The sequence below is a fragment of the Melanotaenia boesemani genome, chromosome 6 (assembly GCF_017639745.1).
Source record: "Melanotaenia boesemani isolate fMelBoe1 chromosome 6, fMelBoe1.pri, whole genome shotgun sequence".
NCBI classification, from domain to species: domain Eukaryota; kingdom Metazoa; phylum Chordata; class Actinopteri; order Atheriniformes; family Melanotaeniidae; genus Melanotaenia; species Melanotaenia boesemani.
The window spans coordinates 38,059,535-38,072,205 of NC_055687.1; the positions used below are offsets into that span (position 1 = coordinate 38,059,535).

At 43.3% G+C, this 12,671-nt stretch overlaps 1 protein-coding gene across 2 annotated transcripts in view; it reads right to left on the reverse strand.

Annotated features, from left to right (window-relative positions):
- The window catches only part of enpp2 (ectonucleotide pyrophosphatase/phosphodiesterase 2), a 74,095-nt gene that overhangs the window by 3,154 nt on the left and 58,270 nt on the right, over positions 1-12,671 (reverse strand). The window contains exons 16-23 of one of the 2 annotated variants that reach the window (XM_041988153.1): positions 6,008-6,083; positions 5,795-5,882; positions 5,551-5,720; positions 3,181-3,226; positions 2,942-3,081; positions 1,082-1,217; positions 926-1,003; positions 708-840 (exon numbers count right to left, since the gene is read on the reverse strand). In XM_041988153.1, the coding sequence (XP_041844087.1) occupies positions 708-840; positions 926-1,003; positions 1,082-1,217; positions 2,942-3,081; positions 3,181-3,226; positions 5,551-5,720; positions 5,795-5,882; positions 6,008-6,083 (867 nt within the window). Of the gene's footprint in view, positions 1-707; positions 841-925; positions 1,004-1,081; positions 1,218-2,941; positions 3,082-3,180; positions 3,317-5,550; positions 5,721-5,794; positions 5,883-6,007; positions 6,084-12,671 lie in introns of both variants that reach the window. The other variant, XM_041988152.1, reaches the window with a different exon arrangement.

Here is a 12,671-nt window from a genome sequence, read left to right on the forward strand (position 1 = left end):
ACTGATACTTGGGACGTCTGAAGTTTACCTGAGTGAAGGCTAGTTTACATTAATACTCATTACCCCAACCGTGCCTTTCTATGCAGACTTCCACCTCCAACTTTGTTCAGCACGGAGTCCAGCGGCAGGAAGAGGTTCAAGTTCTTACAGTGACACAACTTTGGGTCTGATCCTTTTGGACCAGAGATATTTTCTGTTTCTTATTTAATGTTTGAAATTGAAGTGCAATTAAATGCATTTTCAGACATTACTAGAGCTGAGTTTACAGTATTAATGTATGTGTCTTATATTTGTTTCAGTCGTCACTAAAATCCATGTAAATTAAGAAATGTTGCTTTTTGGGGAAAATATTTTTCTGAGATTAAAATGTGATTAATCGAGATTAATTAATTATAAAGTCTGTAATGAATTGATTTTTTAATAAAGTCCCACTCCTAGTTTTTAGCCTTTATTGTTGTTGTGTGTGGGACTGTTGTTGTTTACAGCTCTTTGGCCAACTGACTTGTTTTTAATGTGCTTAGTTTATAAAATTTCATGTGGTTTGAAATGGAGAGCGATGGGCAACACTTGCTTAGAGAAGTTAAGTTTCATCATATCTGAGGATTTCACATCCACTGGCTGCATATTGTGAGTGAGGAGATAAAAATCTGCATCCTGCTCCTACAGAAATAAAACAAGCAGACAGTGAAGTGGATGAATGCTCCTACTCTTTTATCTTCTCAGCTGAGTCTCGGACTCCGTTGTAGTCGTGGTCAAACATGGGTCCAGTGAGAACATTAACTCCATTTCTCTCAGTGGCGTATTTCTTCACCAGCGCTCTCTGGAAGTAAGCCCATATTCCTGAGGACCATCGATGGAGAAAAGGGTGAGAGTGAGAGCAGTAGAAACTTGAGAAAAACCAATAATTAAGTGGTTTATAACTTACTTTTAAAGGCAGGATACATGGGAACTGTGTTTGTGATGAGGACAGCTTCGTGTTTTTTGTCAAGGTTGGAGGACAACTCTAACAAGAAAAACATATTTATTTTACATTCTGATGAAAATAAATCCACGTTTCACTGAGTTTCTGGCTGATACGTACGTGGTGGGTACAGGAAGGCGTACGTTATGTGTCGGTCTGCTCTGTAGTTGGTACAGGACTGACTGTAGGCTGGAGGGACTCTGGTATCTGGTCTCACACAGTTGGACAGACCTTCAGGAAGTGGAGACAACTCAACCTGCAAAAACCCACAGAGGAGACAGGTATGTGTGTTAAAGTCTCAACAGATGGGTTAGGGTTAGGTTAGGTTATTTACAGTCAACGGGAAACAGAAAGGAGTGAAGATGCTTCGCTCTGCCAGCAGAGGTCGCTAGAAGCGAAATCAATGACTGAAGGGTTTAATAACTAAATTATATTACTCCAGTCGTCACAACAAATATAAAAGCCACAAAAAAACCTAGAAGAAAAATATAAAAACACTATGAGAGGATCAAAGAGAAAAGATAATGCTGCAGATGTCAAAGAGGTTTAGAAAATGTGCATCTAAAGGACTGATGTTGCAGCTAGTTTACTTAACCATTTAAACTTCAATCCCGTTTTTGCTGTTCTTGGTCCATCATATATATATATATATATATATATATGTGTGTGTGTGTGTGTGAAGGTTGCTGGTTTGAGCCTCAGCTGGGGGAGGTGTGAACCTGGGGGGCGTGGCCTTTCTGTGTGGCGTTTTCCCCCGTGTATGTGTGTGGGTTCTCCGGCTTCCTCCCACCATCCAAACACATGCATGTCATGTTAATTGTTCACTCTAAATTCTCCGTAGGAGTGAGTGTGTGTGTGTGTGTGTGTGTGTGTGTGTGTGTGTGTGTGTGTGTGTGTGTGTGTGTGTGTGTGTGTGTGTGTGTGTGTGTGTGTGTGTGTGAATGGGTGTTGGTCTTTATGTGTTGGCCCTGCGATGGACTGCTGACCTGTAGCTGTCCGGATCTTGCTCTTGCCATTGAGCTGACAGGACTTGCCTTAATCCTTCTACACATTACGATTTTCAGGCTGTTTTTGTCTCGATTTTGCCTCTTCCCGACCTCGGACAGCAAACGCCCGATCATCGTGAGATTTCCCTGTCCAACTATCATGTGGTCTGAGGTTACGAGCCGATTTGTCCCGATAATCCGCTCTGAAGCGACAATCAGGAACATTGAATTTCAGAGCCGATTTCCAAGGAATGCCGACGACTTGTGTATTGTGACTGCGTGGATGGTGATGTGGTACGGATTGTAGCCAATCAGAGAGCGAGCTGGCTGGGGAACAAGGAAGTAAATAAAGCCAGTGAACACGCCGTCTTCAGTCTGTTATTTTTTCAGTTCAGGCTTTTTCTGTTAACAATAGTCCCAAGACCACCATCATTCCCTCGTCCTGTGTCCTCTTCCATGCTGGGTGTTGTGTTTTCCCGTTGTTTCTATGGTAAGACATGTTTTCTGACTTTTACAAACGTGCAGCATAAATCGGGTCTTCTTCTGTCTCTGGTTTGGTGAATCTTGGTCGTAGCGAGATGAAACTTCCAGCTGTGGAATCTGTGAGATGTGAGCTTTCAGTAGAGGAGTCGTTTGTTCGTGTTCATGGGGAAACATCATCTGTGTTTACATGTGACCCTATGGCTTGGTGGAGGTCTGCGTTCTCCAAGTGCTCCCAGTTCAAATACTCAAACTGGCATCTAAAGGGCTAAAATCCCTCAAATGATTGAATGTTTGGTAGTTTTGAGCAGGTCTGAAAATTATTGAAGCAAATTATGGAAAAAAATCTAAAAATATTTGTTTGATGATTTTTGTACGTGGACATTTTTGGCCACAAGGTCACCAGAGGATAGTAAATTCTAGGAGAACACAAAGGTTAAAGAAGCACGGACCCACCCAGTTAACAGAGAAGTGTTGCACAGTTTAGAGCTTATACATCAAACCTGAGCAGTACCTGTCTGCTGACGGTGTACGATGTCCAGAGGGGCATGGACAGGGTCTCACTGTAGCCACTGATGTAGTCACTGTGGTGGAGGATGCAGTATTTGGTACGGAAGAGGACAGCAGGCCGACCATACGGCAGGTTCCTGCTGTCTGAGAGGCCGACAGGACACAGACATGGAGAGAAAACTGAAATCATCACATCATCCTGCATCAGTATGCAGGTTCAATTCAGTCTGGTGAAGAACTGACCATCAATAGCTTGCCTCAATCGCTGGTTTAGCTCCTCCACTTTGTTCTGTAAGAGACAGAGCCAGAGTGACTCCAGGTTATAGCCTCGTACAAGGGTCACTTTCAAACCTCTCTGGCCCCTACTTTTTACACGAAACTGCAAAAAGATCGGAGATTGAAACAATCTCTTGCCAGAGATCTACAGGAAAATCACAAACAGTAAAGAAGTAGTGAAACAGAGCAGAGCAGAGTGGTTCACCTCGCTCTGGACATGAAACTAAACAAACCGACTCCAGCTCTGCAGCAGGAAGCAAAGAAGCAGCAAGCTGTGATACGATTATTACAAACAGCTGTTCAAATCCGTGCAGCTGCATTTAAACAGGAAACACATCAGTCAGTGTGAGGTTCACATCCTGCTGTGGAGCGGCTGAAAAATTCAGCTGACAGAAAAAGCTGCTGCATCACAGGTCCAGGTAAAAAACAAGTCAGCCTCACAGTTTAGTTCACTGTAAACTTATTAAATACATTTAAAACTACAATCTCAATTCCTAAAAAAAGTTGGGACTCTGTGTGAATTGTAAATAAAAATAAAATACAATGATTTCCAAATCTCGTCAGCATACTTTATTCCCCGTAGCAGATCATCAACATGTCAGGTGATAAAACGGAGACGTTTCACCATGTGATGAAAATCAGAGCTGATAGTGAATCTGATGCAGCAACCCGTCTGGAAAAAGTTGGAACAGAACAAACAAAAGGCTGGAAAAGTACCTGGTACAAACCAGAAACACCTGGAGGAGATTAGACAGCTAACCAGGTTACCTGGCAACAGGTCAGTAACATGACTGGGTATAAAAGGAGCATTTCAGAGAGGCAGAGTCTCTCAGATCAGGTCTGATCCACCAGGGTCACTATGACAACATCATCACATGTGCTAAATATCTAAGTCCGTCCATCTGTCCATCCATCCATCCATCCATCCATCCATCCATCCATCCATCCATCCATCCATCCAAGTTTGGTACCAGACTCTCACAGAACCAGAACATTCAGCGTTTAAATTCTCCTGGTCTTGTGGAAAGCAGAAAGACCTGAGAGTATGAGGCCTGCAGAGAACCACATAAAGTCCCGTTCATCAGGGGGCAGCTTAACTAATGTCTGGAGGACACTTTGAGCTTTACCACAGATGCCATTTCTGGACGTTTGCCCGTTCAGCCGGTCAGCTGTGATAACATTTCATCCTTTCCTGACTGGAACGAGGACGCGTCATGGAAAGCGGTCTGTAAAGTCTGGTGGAGGCTTGTCCGGTCATTTTATATCTTAGACACAGGTTTAGAAGTTAACAGAGAAGTGACATTTACTCCTGAGTCTGGACTTCTGGCTGTAAACCTGTTGGAAGAAAACCGGATCCTTCAGACACACAACCCTTTAAATATTAACTCAATCATTAACTTATTACTGAGATACTGGAGGTGAATTTAGCAGCTTTGACCCGATGTGACTTGAAGACCAGACAGATTGTGGATTCATTGTTTTCACTAATTCAGTTCTGAACAAAAGTCCTGATGCAGACTAATGTACTTTTATAGTTTTGGGAAAACCTGTTCAAACATAAATAGAAATCCAGGATCTGAGTCAGAACCAGTCAGTCCAGTTCTAAGGAGTTTAAAGGGAATATCTTGTTTGAGCAGTTTTATTCTTCATCCCAGTCCGAACCTCTTAGAGAAGCTGTCTTTCAGTCTTCAGGAATAGTTCTCCAGGATCCTTGAAGGACTTTTCAAAGTTCTTCTCTGACTGTTTCTGCCTTTTGTTCTTTTCTTTGTTCAGATGATCCCACACTGCTTCAGTAATGCTGAGGTCTAGGTTGTGAGGAGGATCCGTCTCGCTATCAAACCCGTCAAGGTCCGGATTGTAGGGATGGATCCATGCCTCCACTGGAACCGTCAAGGTCCAGGTCCTGGGGAGGATCCATCCCTCCATCAGACCTGTTTCCATTGATCTTCAGTCCAGTTCTTGTGTTATGTGACATACCTCAGCATTTTCTCCCTGTTTCCCTTAAGAACGGCCTCTTGACAGCCACATTTCCATGTCGACCATTTCTGAAGAGGCTTTAGCCAACAGTAGATGGAGGTCCAGATGCATCTCTCAGGTCCTGGTTCAGTTCTTTGCTGAATTCCTATTTCATCAGGATCCTGTTCATCTGCTCTACATGGTTTTTCAGTCCTGACTCTTCTTCTTTATAAATAAAGATAAAGGCATAAGGACTGGATCAGGACTCTGGATCAGGACTTTTCCAGGTCGGTAAATATGATTCAAGTTGCCAGAAGCAAACACCCTCAGAATTTTGCAACAAGACACGCCCGGGTTCACCATTAAGTCATCATGGCTGACCTTTTCATCACAGCTGCAGCCTAAGTCATCTGTTACCATGGGAACAAGACCAGAGGCTGCTGGTCTGGAAACCTCCTCTGGCATGGCAGGCCTGAAAGGGGGGCTTCTCAGCAGATGGTTCAGACTGCCATGGGTGCCGTTGTTGGGGGCCGGTTTCAGACCCAGAAGATCTACATGAATATAAAAAGCACATGAGCTGAAATATTTCTGGAAAAAACCCAAAGTGAGAGAAAACAGTCCTTACCACACATGACGTTATAAAGCTCGATGTTTTCAAAGGCAGGAACTTTAGTCTTGGATTTAACCGATGGTCCGTAGCCCAAAAAAATAGTCTGAAAAAGACAGCTGATGATGCTAGGGTCACATGAGCCCACACATTTATACCTCATCACATCATCACGTAGCATGTTAGCAGTGTTTGTATGAGGCTCCAGTCAGTGCCTCCCATCTGGAATACCTGCATGCTGTTCATCTTATTGTCGTATCCATGGTCCCCCGAGAAGCCGCAGTGCCGCCTCCCCTCAGGAACTTTCCTGCAAGGATTTCAGTTTTTTAATTTACATCTGATGCTGCCTCAAAGTCACAGAATTAGTCCATTAAATCCAACTGTTTTTATTAGTTTGGTTTGCAGGTGGAACACAGAAGTCTGGTTTTGGTCAGATCCTTGGACAGATTCTGACTGATATTTTAGAGGCAGAACTCACAAAGTAACGCTGCTTGTTGGAGTCATTATACGCAAGTAGGTTACAGGAGATATGCAGCAAAGGGGTCGCGGTAAGTTGGTTTGGTGTTTGTTTTAATCTAAATCTGTTTGAGCCTGGAGGACATTCTTCACAAAGACTTCCAGGCGTTAGGCGAAACACTGGAATTCAGCCAGAAGCAGGTGGAAACTCTGGCTGTGGAGAACGCCAGCCTCAGAGAGTCGGTAAAATTCCTTACTGAGGGGTTGACCCGACTCTGAGGAAGATAAAGAAGATGAAGGAAACGGTGATCAATCTGCAGGCGCGGAGCATGAGAGAGAACCTGGTATTTGCAGGGATGCCAGAGCAGACGGAGGAGGACCCCGAGACCACGGTGAAAAACTTCATCAAAACCCACCTGAAACTCCTGGAGTCAATCGTCTGGGTGGGAACTTTAATCTTCCTGTTTTCTCACTAGATCATGTTATATCCATAAAACTGCCATAAAAGATCATTTAGTTAACAGTAAATCCACTGCCCGTCTCCACTACACTGTTCTCAGCACAGATGTGTTTTTTAAATTACTTTTTTCCTTTGGCACTGTCGCTCTTCACTGTTCTTCTCTCCGACCTTTTCACAGGTTACCAGTAATCCCACCCTCATTATATTAATGCAACTCGCAGCCCACACACACACTCGAACATCAGGCCCAGCTTGCTGAAACACATCAGCACTTTGCACGATTCACACAAACAAACACACATAATTAATGAGGGAACAGTGCATGTGCACATGCAGACATTTAATACACAGATCCATGTCGCTCACTCAGCTGGCAGATACACATGCACATGGGGAAGCAGTGGGACACACACACGCTTCAGTAATACGCATGTAGCCTCATTTCTGTAGGCGGATCATGAACACTGAGGTTTGTCACTTGGAATGTGTGTGGTGCTGGTACAAGGGAAAAGAGGTTAAAGATTTTCAGTCGGCTGCAGGAGATAAAGGCAGACATAGTCTTATTACAGGAAACTCATTTATCAAACTCAACAATAGATCTTCTCTCAACAACCCAGTTTCCACACGTGTATTCAGCTTGTTATAATTCTAGGCAGAGAGGAGCAGCAACTCTTATTAATAGAAGGTTAAATTTTGATATAGATAACACAATCATAGATCCAGAAGGCAGATTTATAATAGTTACATTATCTATTAAAAATGTTAAGTTATGTATTGCAAATATATCTGGTCCAAATGTAGATGATCCTCCTTCTTTCACTCCCGCTTCGCCTCTATGGTCACTCAGATAACACACTAATTATAGGAGGTGATTTTAACATTATACTGGAGAAAAAAAGTACCACAGGAGCTCATCGAGTCTGGAAATCCTCAGAAACTGTAAAACATGAAGGATTTTGGTCTCTGTGATGCTTGGCGCTCTCACCATCCCACACTAAGAGAATACACCTTCTTCTCTTCAGTTCACCATTCCTATTCTAGATTAGATTATTTCTTAACTAGCAGCTCGCTGATGAATGACATGTCAGAAATCAGAATCCATCCTATTAGCATTAGTGATCACGCACCAGTATCATTCACTCTGAGAAGTAAGAGCAATAAACCAGCAGCTAGAAACTGGAGATCAGGGGCAGACTAGGGCAAAAACATGGCCCGGGAATTTAGTACCCGGCTGGCCCACTGGCAGATGATGGAGGTGGATGCTGGTGATGGAGGTGAATGACGCAGGTGGATGATGGTGATGGATGATGGAAGTGGATGATGGAGGTGAATGCCGGTGATGGATGATGGAGGTGGATGCTGGTGATGGATGATGGAGGTGGATGATGGAGGCAGATGCTGGTGATGGATGATGGAGGCGGATGCTGGTGATGGATGATGGAAGTGGATGATGGAGGCGGATGCTGGTGATGGATGATGGAAGTGGATGATGGAGGTGAATGCCGGTGATGGATGATGGAGGTGGATGCTGGTGATGGATGATGGAGGTGGGTGATGGAGGCAGATGCTGGTGATGGATGATGGAGGTGGATGATGGAGGCAGATGCTGGTGATGGATGATGGAGGCGGATGATGGAGGCAGATGCTGGTGATGGATGATGGAGGTGGATGATGGAGGCAGATGCTGGTGATGGATGATGGAGGCGGATGCTGGTGATGGATGATGGAGGTGGATGACGGAGGCGGATGCTGGTGATGGATGATGGAGGTGGATGATGATGATGGATGATGGAGGCAGATGCTGGCGATGGAGGTGGATGATGGAGGCGGATGCTGGTGATGGATGATGGAGGTGGATGCTGGTGGTGGATGATGGAGGTGGATGATGGAGGCCGATGCTGGTGATGGATGATGGAGGTGGATGATGGAGGCAGATGATGGTGATGGATGATGGAGGTGGATGCTGGTGGTGGATGATGGAGGTGGATGATGGAGGCCGATGCCGGTGATGGATGATGGAGGTGGATGCTGGTGGTGGATGATGGAGGTGGATGATGGAGGCCGATGCTGGTGATGGATGATGGAGGTGGATGATGGAGGCAGATGCTGGTGATGGATGATGGAGGCCGATGCCGGTGATGGATGATGGAGGTGGATGATGGAGGCGGATGCTGGTGATGGATGATGGAGGTGGATGCTGGTGGTGGAACAAATATGTTCGCATACAGTATACATGGAAGACAGAAAAATATTAATGTAAACATTATTGTTAGATAATGACATCATTTCATTCGAGGCCTCGATTAGAATTAATTTATATTTCCAGAAAGTGAAAACAGCAGCCAACACATTGATCAAGTGGGCCAACAATGAGCAAAGAACGAAGAAAAAGAGCTGGAGGTGGAGGCCTAGTACTACCAGTAGTAGTAATAGAACTCACAGACAATAATAGACTTATTACAACTAGACAGCAGCTACAGAAAAATGAGAAACAGCTCATGATGCTCAGCTGGCGAAAAATACAGCTGGTAAAACAATTATCAGCTTTACCATCGTGCCACTGGCTCTGGGCTCTGGCCACTGCTGTGCTGTATTGTCCTCCTCATTGCTCTGATCATCTTACTGTAGATAAGAGAGCAGCATGGTGTTAGTAAGGCCCTTAAACAATAATATCAGTGACACATTACAGTAGTAGAATTTAACAGTTGTACACAATTATGGTGTTAAGTATCATATACATTTTAATTTTTCTTTTGTTTTTATCTTTAGAAGATTTTTTCTTATATGTGTATGTAAATGCCTTTACCTGGTCAGGTGTGTATAGGCGGCGCCCCTCCCTGACACTTTCACTCTGTTGGGATGGCATGATTTTGCATGCTGCACACGAGTGGACATATTTTGTAGCCAACTGTTAACAAAAAGTAAATGCATTTGCATGCAATGTTAAAATGTACTTAAATGTATTGATAATTCTCCTACATCATGTCGTTTGATATCTGTTTCAAACGGGTATTTTACTTAGAATGTTTAAATTTCATTTAAGGTAAATAGAAAAATGTCAAAAATATATTAATGAGACTCAGAAAAGCACAAGTACATGTTTTTAATACTGAATATATACAGCTTAAGTATTATGAAACCAGAAATAATAAGACTATAGACTAATATAAACTAGAGAATAATGGAATAAGAAACATACAGTAGTACACATTTCCTCTAGACTGATTTAGTCATCACGTTATATATTTTCCAACAAAACCCACACAAAAGAATAAAACTGACATTCAGTATAATGCTGCTGAATTAGCAAAGTTATGAATATAGCAGAGTAGCATTTAGCTTACTAGCTTTAAGGGACATACTAAAGAGATTTTGTTAGATCTCAGCCATGATTTTAAAAAAGGGCTAACGAGCACCGTCTGGTCCGCACACGATGATGACGTTTTACAGCCAAACTATCCTAAATGCGTTGTGCTAAAAGTTAGCAAGCTAGACAAAGACGTCATCACATTACAGCCACCTACCTGACTAGCATCTTCCTCCAGGTCATGCTGTGCACCAGGCGTTGGCGTGAGAGCTGCAGGAGCTGCTGAGGATGAGGATGATGTAGCTGCACGAAATATATTTGCCAGTTTCCGACACTTTCTGCTTTTTTGTTTTGGGGCTTTTTTTGTTTTTGGGGCTCGCTGTCGTCTGGTCCGCCTGGTGTAGTGCTCACAGCATGCTACAAACAAACAACGCTGCTGTCCACAGTGCTGAAGGAAACAGCATTTGGATCACATTTGGAGGATTTAATAAATTAAATTAAACACAAAACTGACAAATTAATGCTATTCTTTTCAAGACACATCTGGAACCTTTTTGAAAAATTAAATGTAACCTGAAATTTGTAACTATTTTTAGAGCTCACCCTCAAAGTATCAGCTGAATGTCTTTAGGGGAGCCCCTGTGTTTTCAGGGGAACCAAGCTCCCCTTAGCTCCCCTGTAATTCAAACCCTGCCCCAGGTTATCAGAACTAACAAAGCTAAATTATGTCCAGCTGCATAAAATATTAGAGGATGCTTTGTCTCCTCTTTCTTTTTTCTACTTTACTTTTTACTTCTGTTCACTATTCTCCTCCCCTCCGGTAAGGTCCAGCAAGCTTATATAATACAAAATAAATAATAATAATAATAACAATAACAATAACAATAACAATAATAATAATAATAATAATTATAATAATAATAATAACACCTCACCCCCCTTCCCATCTCCCCTGGGTAGGCTGGGTTCGTGACGTCTACCAGAGTCCTGGGAGCTTGAGGGTCTTCCAGTATCTTAGCTGTTCCTAGGACTGCTCTCTTCTTGATGGAGATGTCTGATGGTTCTCCAGTTATTTGGTGGAGTCACTTCTCCACTGTGGGAAACACGGCTCCCAGAGCTCCGATCACCACTGGTACTACTGTTGCCTTCACCTTCCAGGTTTTCTCCAGCTCTTCCTTGAGTCCTTGGCATTTCTCCAGGATCTTCTGTTCCTTTTTCCTGATATTTCTATCGTTGGGGATGTCTACATCCATCACTACGCCTTTCCTTTGCTGCTTATCCATGATCACAATGTCCGGTTGGTTGGCCTCCACCATGTTGTTGGTCTGTATCTGGAAGTCCCACAGGATCTTAGCCCTCTCATTCTCCACCACCTCGGCAGGTGTTTTCCATTGTGACCTAGGGGTCTCCAGTCCATATTCTGTACAGATGTTTCTGGACACTATGCCGGCTACTTGATTATAGCGTTCCATGTATTCTCTGCCTGCCAGTATCTTGCACCCTGCTGTGAGGTGTTGGATTGTTTCAGGGGGCTCTTTGTACAGCCTGCACCTGGGGTCCTGCCTGGTGTGGTAGACCTGGGCCTCCATTGACCTGGTATTCAAGGCTTGCTCCTGTGGTGCCATAATTAACGCCTCTTTGCTGTCCTTCAGTCCGATTTCTAAATGACCTTTTTTTATCAAAAGTCTTAGAAAAATAGTGGGCATACAACTACAGGCTCACCTCGATTTTTGTGAAGTTTTAGAAAAATTTCAGTCTGGTTTTAAGTCTCTCCACAGTACTGAAACTGCACTTTTAAGAGTTTTTAAAGACCTTATTTTAGTTACTGACTCTGGAAGTCCTGCGGTTTTGATTCTTGTAGACCTGACCGCAGCCTTTGACACGGTGGACCACCATCTGATGTTCAGATCTATATCTCCTTAAAACCACAGGGGCTTCTCTGACTAACCTTCTCAGCTGCTTATGTGATCTAAAAGCATGGATGGATTTAAACTTTCTCCACTTAAATAAGGAAAAACTGATATTGTGGTTTTTGGAAGTTCTGAGCTTCTAAATGGTACAGTTAGTGTTCTCGGTCCGCTTACTTTGTTTTGTCGAACCCATGCTAAAAATTTGGGTGTGATTATTGACTTCTCCTCCTTTAACTTCCACCAACAGGTTAATTCTGTAGTAAAAAGTGTTTTTTCCATTGGAGGCTGCTTGGAAAGTTAAAGCCCTACCTGCCCAAGCATGACCTAGAAAAAGTTATCTAACTGCTCATTATGTTCCGCTTAGATTACTGCAACTCCCTATATTACGGCATTGACCAGTCATCTCTACACCGACTGCAGCTGCTGCTCGGTTGCTTCCAGCGACAAGACAACATGATCACATCACCCTGTACTAACAGGGACAACACAGCAGCCAGACCATCATTCTGCCGCCACCGTGCTGGACAGGACAAAAAAATTCATCTAAACCTGTGGAATGTGGACTCAGATTTTAGTGTTTAAACCTGTCATGAAAAGCTCACTTAATAAAGAGGTTTACCTGAGCAGGTATTGCTTCAGCTTAACGGTACGTTCATTTTGCAGTCATCTGCATAACAATGGAAAGAGATGCCATCTTTTTCTAAGAATAGACCCTAGAGGAAATTCTTTTTTTTAAAAAAAGGCCATGTCCCTAAATTTGAG